Raw genomic sequence first — 15348 nt, 5'->3', positions numbered from 1 at the left:
ATGAGCAATCCACCCCTTGCACCCTAACAGTCAGCTTTCAACAAATATTTATACAGCTCAGGGATACAGCTATAGCTGCAACATTTCAGCACAAATATTAGGCCACAACCTCAGCTCGTCTGAATTGGCCTCAGTGGCATTGCAGTGATTTACAATAGCTGAGCTTCTCCCTCCTTTCATTTTTTTCCTCAGTGCCTCTGACCAAGTACACCCTACATGCTTCTTTCAGATGAAGAGTGTGTATTCATTTTAAAGTAAAGAAATCGTTTTAAACCAAGCTCTTCATCCTACTTAGGTTTCTCCCAAACTTTAAGGGGCCCTCAGCACAAAAAGATCTGTTACAGAGGTGACAGTGAGTTTTCTGTAGCACAGCAGCACTCAGTTGAGTTGGGGGTGGTAAGGCAGAGAGCCATTCAAAAAATTTGATTGTTTTGATTAAAAATAATATTACAGATATATATATATATATATGTGTGTGTGTGTGTGTGTGTGTGTGTGTGTATATGTAATATATGTATGTATATATATATACACATACACACACACACACACAAAATCTGGTTTTACTGCTCCCACTGAAGAACTCCATTGTGTATGTAGATTTAACAGCAGTTACACAGAGATGTAAGTACACAGTTGTGTATTATAATATTTGTTTCTTAAAGTCAGAATTCTTCCAAAATAAATGAAGTCTTAATTTTTCCCCAGTTTTTCAAAACAGAAAACATTAGTGAAGCAGTATTTTTTTTCCAGTGTGACTTGAAGCTGGAGACAGAGAAATGGATTATATTACATATTTTCTACACAGGCTGAGGGATTAATTTAAATGATTCCCCTAAATCAAAATAACTAGACTTTTTGGCAGCCTTTGAAGTTTAATGAATGTTTATTCTTGCCATCAAGTGTAGGTTTTGGGACACCCTGCAGGACCTCTTAAACAAGATATCTAAAGCTATTTAAATCAAATAAGCCAGCCAAAGATGTTTTTATTAACGTTATGAAGAAAATGCAAGAATTCAAAAGTAGTGAATTATTTGGTTTAAAAATTTTAGTTAAAGGTAGAGAAGTGTTCCCACTGTGCTGTCAATGTCTGTAGCTTAGGGTTTAAACATTAACTACAATTCTGATGATTTCAAAAGTAGGCATGATATAGAGCAGGTCTGTTCTGTAGTTGTGTGCTCTCCTAAGTCTGGTTTCCACTCTTTTAGGGACACAGAAAAGCTGCTGTTCTCTTATCTTTCACAATACATTTGGCATTCCTTTCAAATGTCTCTTATCAAAGTTGACAACAAGTACCTATTACTCACAGACATTTCAATGTGGGTTTTCTGTAGAAGAAAATTAAATCAGGTCATGAGATGTAATAAACCAGACATAGGATTTCCAAATACATTCTATTTCTTTTATGGTTAATACTTTTTGAAGTGCACTACTGAAAAGCTGCATAAATGTAAAACCTGGTTTGCCTCTGATGACTGTGATTGATTAAAACAGTAGGTAATGTTCTTGGAGATATTTAGCTTCTGATAACTCAGCCATACAGACGTTCTCTGATTTTTTTTTTTTTTTCTGGAGGGCCATTTTCACATGTACAAAAAACCCTTGAAAACTAGATATTTTTTATATCTAAAATTCACAGCATGTCTTGCTGTTAAATTGCCACCTTAGAGGCCTTTTTTAAATTTCATTGAAAATGCATATTAAATCAAAGTGATAGACACATGTAATGTAAAATGTCTGTCAACAATTAGAATCCCATTTGGAAGTTTGTAAAGCATAACAATTTAAAATGAATTTAAATTGAGAAGGAAAGTTTTTAGATTGAGAAGTAAAGTTTTAGCCTGCAGTATTGCAATTTTGTTCTGAACAAATCCACATTTTTTTGCTCTTTTCTGAACGAAAGAGAAATAAAAGAGCCAGAGCTTCTAATGTCATTAGTTCACTATCATGTGTCAGTCAAGCAATTTCATTCTTTCAGCAATAAAGCCCAAATGATATTGATTATTTGATTTTGAAAGATATAATAAATCATCAAGCGTGTGAATAATATAGTTCCATGTAAAATCACGTTGCCCTGTCATGGACTCATAGAATGGCTGGGAGAGACCTCAAAAGAACATCTGATCCAACCTTTCATTTTCCAGGAACCTCGAACACATTGCAACTGAGCCACTTGATGAATCTGTGCTCTATGCATTGAAAAGTGCTACTGGTTTTATTTGGATAGACTAAATCCCTATCCAGCAACACCACATGGTTTGAAAAAGATGTTTCTAGGGAAACTTTACAAAATATCCTTTGTATTCTTCTAAAATTTTACAAGCTTTACACACAAACCTCCTGATCCTGAAACCATGGGACCCACAGGCAAAACAGACCAGGGGCACACTGAGGCCAAGTGCCACCAAGGCAGTTTTGGCCCCTGACTGTGTGGCCACACCACTGAGGACTTGCCTACCTGAATGGGGGCTGGGATTGGCAGTTTAAAAGGTACAAAATCTGGGATGACACCTGGATTTTCCAAAAATTTTAAACCTAACAAAATCTGGAGTTAAATTAGGGTTTATGACTAATACTTACAGAATGCAATGTAAACATCTACAATATGGTTTGCTATAAAATGAAAGTATTTTCAATTAAGTTCCAATTTTGTAGCTTTTTTTTTTTTCAGTTTTACAACATGCACATTTCCAAGCAGTATCCAACAATGTCAGCTTTCTACTAGAATTAATATAATTTTGTTGATATGTGCCAATGTTTCAGGTGCAGAATGTTGTATTCTCTGTGGTGGTATATAACTCCTTAAAAGCAGATACTCTTCCAGGACAGATATATTTTGTGTAATTCATCCAGATTAAATTCTGGCTGTTTCTAGGCATTGCACTTGTCATTTTGCTTGATTTTATGAAAATGACAATAAGAAAGCAGAATAAAAAGAAATGCAAAGCATATTGTGCAGTTAATTTCTGAACAGAGAGAGTCGATCCCTTGAGAAATGTACCTAGTGTATTATTGGTTACAATTATTGCAAAAATTATAGTGTGGCATCACAAAAAAAATGGTGCAACTTTACCAGTAACAGTTTTTGTCTTTGGTATTTTAGTATTTTTATTGTCTTTGAGTAATCTCCTTGAAGAGCCATTACCTGTGATCAGCAGATTCGAACAGGTGGTTCAAAGGGCTGTACTCCTAAAATGTCACAGTAGTTTTGCTTTGAGAAGCTGTGAGTGCTTTCCCAGTCAGCAGCAAGCAGTTCCTGCAGGCTCCCCTGAATGTGGCAACCAGCACCCGTTGCTGGATTTCGTTGCTCTAGGCAAAACATTAAAGGTAGGCCCCTCACAAGGCACAGTCTCTAGCACAAGAAAGTGTTGCTGAACATTCTGCAGCCCTGGGCAGCTGCTGCTCTGGGGGCTGGTGGTGGCAGTGCTGGCCCGGGATGCAGATGTACCTGTCTCTCCCCCCTCAGGCTCACATCCATCTTGCTTTTTACCTTTGCACTGAGTTTAATTATTGCTTCTGCTCAGAATGAGCATTGCTGGACATGGGCAGCTCTTGTCCCACTGTAGAGCAATCTGTCAGCACTGGGGCAAAGGAGTAGCAGGTCTGGCAGCCCTTTGAGCCCTTTCAGCCTGAAACTGAATTTTGCTATTTGAAAATTGTAGCAGTGAAACAAAGAGTAAGTGAACGAACCTGCCTGCACTGAGTGAGTACAGCAATGTTATTGTGTTGTGAGATTATATGTACAGTGTTGGAGAGGACAGCACTGAAGCTGGAGGAGGGAATGGACCGTATTTAGCTTTTCATTAATTCCACTTAATTCAGTCCATTTAGCATTTGGCTCTGTGTTTCCATTAAACTGTTATTCTTATGTATTATGGCATTGCTTGTGCTTTTGTGCAGCATGAAAATGGAAGCTGCTTCAACTGCAGAAAAAGCCAGGCTGAGTAAACTTGAGAGAGCAAGTGACTTCAAGCCTTAAAATATATGGGAATACAAAGGTGTGCGACTGTCAACTAAGCATGTTAACAAGAGAGCTCTCACTAAGAGGTATGGGATTTACATGCTAATCATTGTCACTGGTGCCTTCTCTGAATCTTTCTCTCTCTCCAGTTGTTTATGCTCCTCTGCAGTTAGCAATGGCCCTGATCTGGCACAGCCACACAAATAGAGCTCCTCTCGGAAATCAGTTTGTATAGACTGGGGGCTCAGACGCATATTTTATTTGCAAACAGCTGGAACAGCTTAAGAAGTTACTGTACCACGCATTGTTGCCCCATGCAGGAGATTTCCATGTCATGCAAACATTTGTACCAATGGCAGAGCAGCACAGCCTGGTGGAACAGGGCCATCCAGGCCTGGGGCAGGGAGGAACCATGGTCAGGAACAGGTTTGATCACCACAGTTACCACTGCCCCAAAAATCACTCATGTGCAGTTCTAGACTGAAACACTGCTCATGCTGTGCTGTCAGTGCTCTGCTTCCTGCACAAGGATGAGTGACACTGATGATGTTTAGGATTGGGCAAGCTTCTGAGGAAAGGTGTCTTTTCGTGGTCTCAGAAGTGAGTAAATGATGTATCCTTCTTTACAAATGGAAGTAGAATAAGCACTGGTGTTTGGTGTAATTCCTAAATGTGCCATGTTGTCTTATATTCAAGTACAATTCTCCCTCTTTTGTTTTGCCTGTTGCAGTACATGACAAGCAGCTGAATTGCTGAACCATTACAGGCTGGGGCTACATTTGTCTTTGCACATATGATTTTTGCACCACATAGCTTTAGTATTATCTAAAACCTACTCAAGCTTTAAATTCTCATTCAGGTACTACTTCTAGGGTGTCAGTGGCTGGGAGCAAGCTCAGATGAGCTTAATGATTGTGTACAGTCCTGGGGAGAGCCAGCTAGTCTGCAGAAAGCTGCTTAGGGACGTAAATAGACATGTTCTGCAGCCCTGGACACTGCATTTGAGAGGGAATTTGAAGTTCTGTGAAGAAGGACTGAAACACTGAATACGTAACTCAGGGGAGATTCAAGACATGGCTTGTACAGCAGGATAAAAGTCCAAGCTTACTATATAAAGCATATGAAGGATGGAAACAATTTTTCTAACCCCAAATCTGGTTTCTGGATTTCTGAGGAAGGGTCTTTTAAGTCTCTTTGTGAGGATTGCTCTTTGAATCCTGTTACTTGAGCTTTTCTTACATAAGGAAAGGAAACTGTGAGTCTCATTTTCTGGGTGCTAACTGTGTGATCTTGGGTTTATGAAGCAGTACTTTTCAAGGCTCTTTCTGGGTCACTGATGTAGTATCTGCTGATAGTTCAGTAGAGCTGGCTGGCAGCTCAGTGCTCAACTCTTTCTTTTCTGCTGAGGAATTTTTCTAAGAAATCAGAAACTCCTGGAGTTACCTTTTGAGGTAGGTAGTGGCTGTTGTTGCCATCTGACCATTATATGATCATTAATGGGAAGAAAAGAAAACTGAAAAAATGTGGCTGGGGTCAGATTGCTCCATGAGGAAATGGGCTCCCCACAGGACCCAGATAGTGCATGCACAAGTCTGTGAGCAAACATATTTGCACTCAGAGAGCTGTGTCCTGCACAGCACTATTGCAGACCCAGGTCTCTTAACAGGCTGGCTCAAACTGGGGGCAAAAGGTGGATGGGGAAGATTCTGCTTGGCTCAGGCATGGAAAGCAGAACATTATTCATGAGGCATTTACTTTATTGCAACTAGCTGCTGCCAGGCCAGCTCCTTGTGTTGATGCAGAGAGCATGACAATTTTCACGTTGTAAACACCATGCATTAATCAGGGCACCTCAATATTATGCAAACAAAATGTATGTACTTACAAATACTTCCACTGTATTTGAATCAAAAATATGTCATGAAAAGGAGAGGGGTTGTGAGGTTCATTTTATTAGGCAAGAAATTTGGGACTCTACAGGCAACATTCCCCCTGAGGTTTGAAGCATGTTTAGTTTTTAATCACTACATATTCTCCAGTTTAAAATGAAACTTTAAAATGTAAATAAACGTGTGTACTTTGTAACTTTGATTTGCAGAGTAAATCTTTTTGTGACAACATCTTACTTTGTTAGATGACTACCCTGTAGAAATCATCTGTAGGTTCTATTTTAGAGAAAATATTCATGTAAAATTTTGTCCTTGTGTTTATATTTTGACAGAGTACAGAATTTTTGTGCAATTTTAATTTAAAGGTAAACAGATCCTAAGGGAACACCTTTTTAAGAACATGTTTTCCCCTAAATATCCTGGAAAATACATCCCTTGGTCCTGCTCCTTCATTTGTTTTTAAGTGACTCCCATTTCCGTATTTTTTACTATTTTAAGTAGTACTTTGACAAAGAAATTATAACTATAATATTTTATTTTAAATTGATGCTAAAGCTCCCATTAATAGAAATCTGGATGAACAGTGATAGAAACTGTGGAGTTTTCCTACTGTATAAAGGCACTTTCCATAAAACAAGATCTTTGGAGGAATTGTTGGCTGATATTGCAGGTTACATCTCATCATCTGATATCAGATGCAATAATTCATGACTCTTCTTTTGTCATGCACACAATTCATATTTCAGTGTCCTTTTTTCCCTTGTCCCATCCAGAATTTTTTCTGTGCTGAGACATTACAATATGCTCAGAATGGATTTTTTTGTTGTTGTTTTTGTTTTGTTTTGTTTTGTTTTTTGATCTAAAGCTGGAGAAATCTTTGTCACTTCATTTCTAAACTTCTGGTTTTCTGATGGAGCCACGTGGTGGCTTTATGTGGCTGTGATACACTAGGATATTAAAAAAAAAAATTAAACTGGGATGCAAAGGCATGTGGCTTGCAGAGAAAACTTCCCCTGTGGCATCAAATAAAAATCTTGGTTCTTTATAGAACTTATAGATTCACTCTGTCCATACCTGATGACCACTGTGTAATCAGTGACCTAAGCAGCCTACCTGAAATACCCTCTGATTTCTTTTTTAACCCCCAAAAAAGGCATATAAAGGATAGAGAGATACCTTGGGATCAATAATAATGTTGGAATCAAGAATCAACGACAGTTTCTCAAGTATATGGTATTTAATTTAAAAAAAAAAAGTTATTTTTCTTAACACAGGAAAGAAGATATTCTGAGATATACATACATATATATATATATATATATATATATATATATATATATATATATATAAAAAGATATCAGAGGAAATAATGATGGACTTGAGGGTGTGAAAGTATTTGTAATTACTAGCACTCACTAGTCCTGTAAAAGTGCATGGAAATCTTTTGCAGAGTTGCATATTTGTCTTTCTGTTTGTTGTTTTCCTGCCTTCTGGCTGTACATACAGAGTTGCCCATACACTGATGCGGGAGATATTTTTTACTCCTTGGGTTTTAACATTCTTGCCCGAGTGAGAGAATTTTCCATCCAGCTTGTTTACTTCATGATTTATGTCTAAATTGACAGAGTTCTTCGGAGGCATTCGTGTTAAATTTGAAACAAACATATTTAATGCTCGCGTTGTAATAAAACAGCTAAAAGAGCAGATTAAAAAGATATGCACAGAGGAGTCTGATTGATTGAGGGATTGATTTTACTACTTTTCCCGTAGGTGGGTAGTGATGGCTGTAAATCTCCTGATAATCATTTCAGAAGCACCTTCATCAATAAACTCAAAAGGGACAGCTAGGTGTAAAAATTTGCCAGCCATCAGGTCAAACAAAAGGCAGCAAACATGTAAAGAAACAATTGAATTGAATAATCCCACCTTGGCTGGTTATGGCATTAGTCATTTTTATCTCGGGGGCGGAGGAGTCCCAATCACTGCGATTCTCTGGGATTTAGGGCAGAGAAAGGGAGAGGTTCTTTCCCTCTATTTTTTTTTCCTTTTTGCTTTGACTAAACCCGTATTGCTTACGATTCCATTATGCGGGTAAAAGCTTGTGTTTGCGAGCAATGATCAATTATTAGTTGTCAGTAATAATGGCGAAGGATTCAATGGATTCAGTTCTGGTGCCCCCTCCTCTTTTTTTTTTTTTTTCCCTCTTTCTTCACCCTGGAGAATTACCATTAGATTTTTTTTTTTTTAATTAAAAAAAAAAAAAAAGGCAGAAGAGAGCAAGAAAGGGGGAAGCTGACAGCATGCTCACAAAAGTAGTCCTACCTAAACCCACAGAGTCACAGGACTTGCAATGTCCATAGTGAATAGCGTGATCCGGGCTATTGATAATGAAACAATTCCGGAGAGCTGGTGCTCGCTGCCCCGGGGTAGCCGCGCCCCAGGACTGTCTCAAAAGTTTATTATACATCGGAGCATAAAGCCAAGTTCCCAGCTGACTGCTGCATCTGGAAGCCCCTAATTACACGCGTTCTAAAATATATGTAAACCTGTGTTAGCTGACAAACGGCGAACTTGCGAGGTCAGCTGGAGCGCCGCTCGGAACTCCAGCGAAGTGTGGCTTTTTCAGTTAAAACAGAGGCAAACAGAGAACACAGAAAACGGAGGAGGAAGAGAATGAAGGGAAAAAAACCTCCGTAAATAGAAGCCCAAGCGCCCTGCTAAGGGGGAAGCGGGTATTTTGGCAGGGTGAAGGTGCGAGCGCTGCGGGGCAGGGCTCTGCCGTGCGGGGCCGGCGCGGAGCCGCAGGTTGGGCTGCCCCGACCCTCGGCTGCCGCCGCCGCGGAGCCGCGCCCGCCCCGCGCCGCTCGGCCCGGGGGCTCGGGGGTCATGGGCGCAGAACAAAATCAATCGGATTTCCTCCCCGCCACCCGCATCCCCCGATAGTTATTGAAGATGTTTTATAACTACGAGGGGATCGTGCGGCTTTTAACTCCGTCGTGCTAAGGGTGTTGTGTCTGTTCGCAAACCTGAATAACAATAATCCAGTCTAGTGTGATGCATCTCATTGGAATCGTCTCTCAGCAGAATGAACTGCAAATTATCCCCTGTTTACCATCTCCCTTCAGTGCTCATCTCAATGAACTGGAGATCGATCCCCACCACGGGTGTCTTGCAGCCAGGCTGATTTGCATTGAAGCACATTAGAAAGCCTCCCACCTCCATTAAAAAGAATAATCCGAGAGGGGGAAAAAATCTCCAAGGTGTGGCGGGGAGGGAAAAATATGTCACTGTCATTCGGAGCATCGAGAGGGAAAACCCGGGATCAGAGTATTTACGCTTGTGAACTCTCACAACTTCTGTTAGAGACAATGACGTTTAATTGATGTATTGCTATCAACAACAATAAAGACCGATTTTTCTCTAGCCCTGGCACTGCTGCTCTGCCCCCACCCATTCCCCACCCCTCCCGGCCCCCAGCGAAGGAGAGGAAAACAAACAATAAATAATCAATCGGTCTTGGATGAAATACCAGGCGTCGCTTTAACACTAGCGGGGAGAAGAGAAACGAAAAAAAAAGTTGTAAAACTTAATTTCTCTAAATTAATTTCTTTTTCTTTAAGCTACTCTTTTTCGACTTGTTGTTGCTGTTGTTGCTTTTTAAATTACCTGTCCACGGCCGCCTTTTTCCAGCCACGAAGCAAAGGTACTGCGCATCTGGGGAAATTTGTCTCAGGCTTAATCGGCAAAAGTATAATGAAATTGTGAACGCGAATAATTTTGGGATCTCGTCTAGCTTAGAAACCGTAGGAAGCTAATGGAGTGATTGATACAGTTAGAAATACAGGCATAAATGTGCAAATAGATCCGCGTGGGTATTTTGTGAGCATCTACGTGTGGCTAGCAGTGAGTAAGGAGTGCGTTTCTGTGCGTTCAGGTTCGGTTTCTTTCCCACTGTCTCAGGGTACGGAGGGTGACAGCCTGCGCTGAGTGTATCCATCTCTGCCGAAACATCTCTTTAAATATTCAGTGAAAAATAATGTCATGTGAAGTACCACCTATAGCAACATTATTATCTTCATTCTTCAACATCATCCCCGCTGATAGCTTCGTTTGTCTTTTTCTCAAAATCTACTGTACCGAATGCTGCGGGGAGGGAGGGGGCTCGCCCTGTGCAGAAATGAAAAGAAGCGTCAGTGACCACTTTGCAACGCTGACTAAATACTGGAGTGGCACCTGGGAGGATTTCTCGGTTCGTATGCGTTTGTTTGGTTGGGTTTTATGACAGTTTTTCTTCCCCCCACCCTTATAGATAAACGTTTTACAATCTCTTTCGTTTAATAATGAGAAGAAAACGCCAGTTAGCCGGTTCCTCGAATGGGAAGATTTGTCCCTCTCTCCTTTCTCCTCTCGCTCACTCTCTAGGCTTTACCGGCTCATTTGAAATTGAAATGAGTTGGATCTGATCAGCCTCTTGCTTTTACAGAGAGTTTGTTAATATTAATACGGGAAAAAGGAGTAGCTTCTATAGAAGAGTAAATAATCCAGCGGGGGGAGTGGGAGGAGAGAGCACTAGATGGGTCAGGGTGGAGGGAAAGAAACGCCTGTGCTCCCGCTTCTGCCGGTTCAGCTTATTTTACACAGTAACTTTCCGTGCCCGCAGCAGCGTGACGCGCGGAGGGGCGCGGAGAGCGGAGCTCAGGGGGACACCCACCGTTTACCCACAGCGTACGTGTATCGCTGGATATACGAGACATTAAAAAGAGCCTTGTTTGTAGCCTCTGTGCAACTATACTTTTTATTCCAAGATCGTGACATTTGTTTGTGAGAGGTTCCTCCTCGGAAGTAACACAGGGGGGTAAAAGTTTGGCGCGCGATGCGTGCCGCGGCAGGAGCGCGGTGCCCGCAGGGTCCGGAGCCGGGAGCGATGGGGACCGGGCTCAAGGAGCGGCAGTGACGAGCGCTGGGGTCCCGGGACGGCCCCGCCGCGCCACCCTCAGCCCGGCCCGGCCCAGCCGGCTCCGCCTGCGCGCACTGCCGGCACCGCGGGCCGGGCCGGGCCGTTCCGCTCCGCGCTCGGCGCGGCCGGGGGCGCCTCCGGCGGGCAGATGCGCGTCGCTCCCACGTCCAAGAGGGAACAAAAGTCAGGAGGGAGCCGGGGGAGGGGGTGTCGGGGGAGCGGAGCGGGGCCGCGGAGCGGGACGCGCCCCCGGCCGCGGCCCCGCCGCCGTTCGCACCGGGCTCCCCGGGCGGACTGACGGCGAGCGCAGCCAACCCGCGCGGCGCGGGGGCGGAGCGGCCGCCTGGTCCGCCCGCCGCTCCCAGCGGCGCCCTAATTGTCCTGGGAATGTGTGAGGTAAAAAACAAACCCTTCCTATTTTCAGCACCCCTCGGGCCGTGATATATGGAAAGAGAAGTGGTGGGGGGGGGGGGGGGGGGGTAGTGGGAGAGAGACCTGGGAGAGGGAAAAATGGATTTTTAATTGTAAATGGGGGTACAAGAGGAAGGGAAAAATACCAAAAAAAAAAAGACCCAAAAGAAACAAAACCAAGAAAAAATACACCAGAAACTTTTTTGCAGCAGCGGGACGGAGGAAGCGGCAGCGCGGCGGCGGCTGGAGCGGGGCCGGGCTCTCCCCTCGCAGGCACTTGCCGGGTGCGGGGCCGATCCTCCGGGGCCGCTGCTCCCTGCCGGCCGCCCCAGCCGCGCGTCCTCCCCCGATCGATTATTGGTCACCCTGCCCTCCCTCCACCGGTGCGGACTGCGGGCGAGACGGGGGGAGTTAAAAAAAAAAAAAAAAAAAAAAAAAAAGAAAGAAAAAAAGAAAGAAAAATAATCAAAGAAAAAAGAAAAGTGAAACGCAGGGCAAAACTGCGGGAAAGAGGGCGGGAGGCGCGGGGAGCCCGTCGGGGCTGGAGGAAGGGGCGAAGGGAGACACATTCCTATAGTAACCGGGATGGCGCGATGCAGCTCCAGCTGGTTGCTAAGAGGGTTAAACTGTATCCAAACAGCTTTGGGGAAATCCAGCCCCTTCTCCTGCCACATGGATCGACTCATTGGGTGGGAGCGGCGGAGAGACAAGGGTCTCCAGCAAATCAGCGCCTAATTGATTAAGGCGAGCTGGTTTGAATAGAGCTGGCCATGTGCCAATCGCCTTTCAAAGAGCCCCTCTATGATTAATCGCAATGCATTATTGATAATCATAATTATAGCAGGACACATGCGCGGTGCGCGGAGGATCGGGGAGGCTGGGGGGGGGAGGCTCGATTTCCGTAATTTTGAGAAGATTTTTTTTTAGTAATTTTTTATTCTGCCCCAGCTGATGTTTGAGCCAGCATGTCGCGGAGGAAGCAGGCGAAGCCTCAGCATTTCCAATCCGATCCCGATCTGGCCTTGTTATCCCAGCGAAATGGTGAGTTCTTCTCCTCTCCCTCGCACACATTTTAACACAAACACACACAAAATAGATGAACTTACCTTGTGGGGAGTCGGAACCGCGCCGGGCACTGGTGCGGGACAACAGGATCTCCCGGAGTTATATGCGGGGGGGAGGGGGGTTCCTTCTGAGGTTTTGGTCCAAGTTCTTGGGTTTTATCTTATTTTTTTAACTCAGCGTTTTGTTTCTTCTGTTTCTTAACGAAACTCCAAACTCTTTCCGTTTTTTGATGTTTTCCCTCCGCCCTCTCCCAGCGGGGCGGTCTGGCATCCTGAGCCCGCGGGAGATGGATCCGCGCCCCCCGCGTCTCTCTCCGCGCCCCGCGGAGCTGGGAAACAAAGTGGGGCTGCGGTGGGGCGGCTGATCCCGTAGCCCCGCGGGACGGATGCCCCGTCCGGCCACACACGCTGCCCGCGCCGTCCCCCCGAAAGGGCCGGAAAATCCCCCCCGGGCACCCACTTTCTCGCCCGCCTCCCCCACCCCCCCGCGGACCCCAGCGCTCCCGCACCCCCCGCTCCCCCGCAGTCCCGCCGGGCGGAGGACGCTGCCCCGCCGCCCCGCAGTCCCGGCCTCCGGCTGCGCCAAAGGCTTCCTGGAGGCGGAAAAGTTGCCGCCGCCGGGCCGGGCCGCGGGGGGATCGCCCCGTCCCGGGGAGCTGCAGCCGCTGCGCCGGGCTCCGGGCAGCCGCCGCGCTCAGAAGGGACTCGGCGGCCGCAGCGCGGAGGCTCTGGGCATCGAGGAGCCGATTTGCTTTCCCTAAGGTTGTGTTTTTTGGTTTTTTCTTTTTGTTTGTTTGGGTTTTTTTCCTACGTCTCCCTCTTCCCTCCAAGCCGGTAAGCGAGGGATAAACGCTGGCTTTGTGTCTGCCAGGATTTGCAGAGGGAGCGTGTGAAGTATCTTTTTCTTTTTTTTTTTTTTCCCCTTACTCCCTTTTTCCCTCCCCTCCGGAACAGGGGGATTTCGTAGGAGTTCGGCACAGCCCGGCGGGCGGCGGAGGGGACGTGCCTCCGCCCGTACCTGTGCTGGGACGCGGGGCGACAAGTGGTCGGTTCGAGGCGCGGCCGGGGGCCCGGGCAGCGTTCTCCCTGCCCCTGCCAGCGCAGGCTCCGGCCCCCCGGCGGCCATGTGGAGAGCGAGGGCCGGGGGGCCGCGGGGGGACCCGGCGGCCGCGGGTGCGGAGGGCGGCGCGGCGCAGAAGCGCTTCAGGCGGGCAGGTAAGGGAGGACCGGGCGCGGCGGAGCCCCTGCGCCTCCCGGCCCGGCCTCGCCGCTCGGAAGCTCCGGGCTCTTCCCGCGGCAACTTCTCGGGGAAACGGCGGCGCGGGACTCTCCGCTGCCGCGGCCGCTCCGCGCCCGGCGGGGCCGGCAGCGCTGGGCCCGCCGAGCCGCCGCCCGGCCCCCGCCGCCGTGCCCGCGCCTCTCGGCCGCGCCGGGGCACTGCCGCGACAGGGTCCCGGTTCCGACCGTGGAAACGGGGCGGAAAGTTTGCGGGGTGTTGTGCTTCGCTAGGAGCATTTACCCGGCTTCCGAAATCCCCTGAATGCCCTTCTCGTACACCAGCAAATAGATCAGCACTGGCTCCGCGGAGCTCTGCGAAACATTTCTTAAAAGTCTTTTGGGTCCTGAGAGTCGATTTATGGTTTTTAACTGAGTTTTGTGAGCTTTGAATGCACTCGAGTTTTACCGTTTCCTCAGCATAATCCCCTTTCTCATCTCAGTAAACGTATTTATTTTTCTTACGATGTTATTCCCACTTCCGCTCGAAGTTTGGAGTAGCAGTTGGAGAAGCGCTAGGCTTTTAGTTGTCTTTCATCGGCCTCCTGTGAAAGAATTTGGAACTTCTTAAAGTGAGCAGAGAAAAAAGCAGAGAGGGATTTTTTTACATCTTCACTTCGTATGATTGCATCTTTTGACATTTGCTATCTTTTTTTGTTTGTTTTTAGTAGGTGGAACAGGTCAAAACCACTTCAAAGTATCTTTTTTTAAAGTAGCCGTTTTCTTCTGTTTTTAGTCTTTTGATCTGATTTTGCACATCGTTTTCAAATGAAGTACAGTGGGAGTGTGAGAAAGGAATGTTAACTGAGCAGCTTTCCTGCCTGTTGCTAAAGGATGTCCTTGAAGTAAGTTGGATCTTGCCTGAAATGATGGCATGGAAGTGAAGCTTTTGTTTCGTTTGGGTGGCTGTCGTAAGTTAAAGAAGAGAATGACGAAGTTTATTCTGTTTTATAACTATCGACCGGTTTCCTAGGAAAAGCAGTGTGCTCTCCTACAAAATCTGTCGGAGTCTCCCCTTTCCCTTCTGGCTGGTTTTTTCATGGCTGGACGCTAAGTTTTGAGTCAGTTGCCCAAAAGGTGTGCTTTGTAATGGTGCTTCAGGGCTCAGAACGCTGCAGAAGCATTAGCATAGAGCTCCCCCCGCCTTTCCGGGGTCCCCGGCCCTGGGAGCAGCTTCCCACTTGAGCAAGACGGGGTGGGAGAGCTACGGCGGGGACGAGTCTGCCTTATGTGCCTGAGAAATTGCAAAGCAAAACTTGGAAATTCCGAGCGCTTCTTTCTTCTCCTTTCACGCTGTGAGTTCAGGTTTGCTAATCCATGTCCGGCTTGGGCAGGGTGCTGCGAGGGGAGCATCGCTGCCTCTGCGGGCACTTGCAGTAAGGTACTGCTGGGCAGAATTTTGAGCCAATCCGTAAAGTGGCTCCGTGAAAATTTCTCGCATCTGATTTGAATTCCGGTTTGTTAAAACTTTCTGCTATGGTTTCATACCTAAAGATCAGTAGGGAAAAAAGTTCCTCACACTGCATCAGCATGTTTTGGTTTGGCCTTTTTTTTTTTCTTATCTCAGTCTCTCTCTCTTTTTTTTTTTTTTTTTTTTTTAAAGTTCAAAGCTCATGAGTTCACTCCCACCAGGAAGACTTTTCACTTTAAAATATATTTCTGGTGCAATGAATGGATAAGTACATTTATGCTTGTGAAATCCTGTGTATGTGCACATTTGAGAAAGTTCATATTGGAGCAACCAGAGCACCTCTCAAATTAATAGCAGAAATTACTTGCAGCATAAATTAT

The 15348-nt window shown here is 45.7% G+C and overlaps 1 protein-coding gene across 2 annotated transcripts in view; it reads left to right on the top strand.

The window, feature by feature from the left end:
* The first annotated feature begins 11919 nt into the window (after positions 1 to 11919).
* Positions 11920 to 15348, top strand: part of SALL1 (spalt like transcription factor 1) — a 14576-nt gene continuing 11147 nt past the window's right edge. Inside the window, exons 1-2 of one of the 2 annotated variants that reach the window (XM_059857096.1) lie at positions 12171 to 12259; positions 14294 to 14402. Coding sequence is in view for 1 of the 2 variants with exons in the window: in XM_059857095.1 (XP_059713078.1) it covers positions 12184 to 12259 (76 nt within the window). In the remaining variant the exon portion in view is untranslated. Of the gene's footprint in view, positions 12260 to 14293; positions 14403 to 15348 lie in introns of both variants that reach the window. The other variant, XM_059857095.1, reaches the window with a different exon arrangement.

Source organism: Haemorhous mexicanus, chromosome 12, assembly GCF_027477595.1.
Source record: "Haemorhous mexicanus isolate bHaeMex1 chromosome 12, bHaeMex1.pri, whole genome shotgun sequence".
In the NCBI taxonomy this organism is placed as follows: domain Eukaryota; kingdom Metazoa; phylum Chordata; class Aves; order Passeriformes; family Fringillidae; genus Haemorhous; species Haemorhous mexicanus.
Note: the sequence above shows the minus strand (reverse complement) of the source record. Positions and strands in the feature narration are given on the sequence as shown.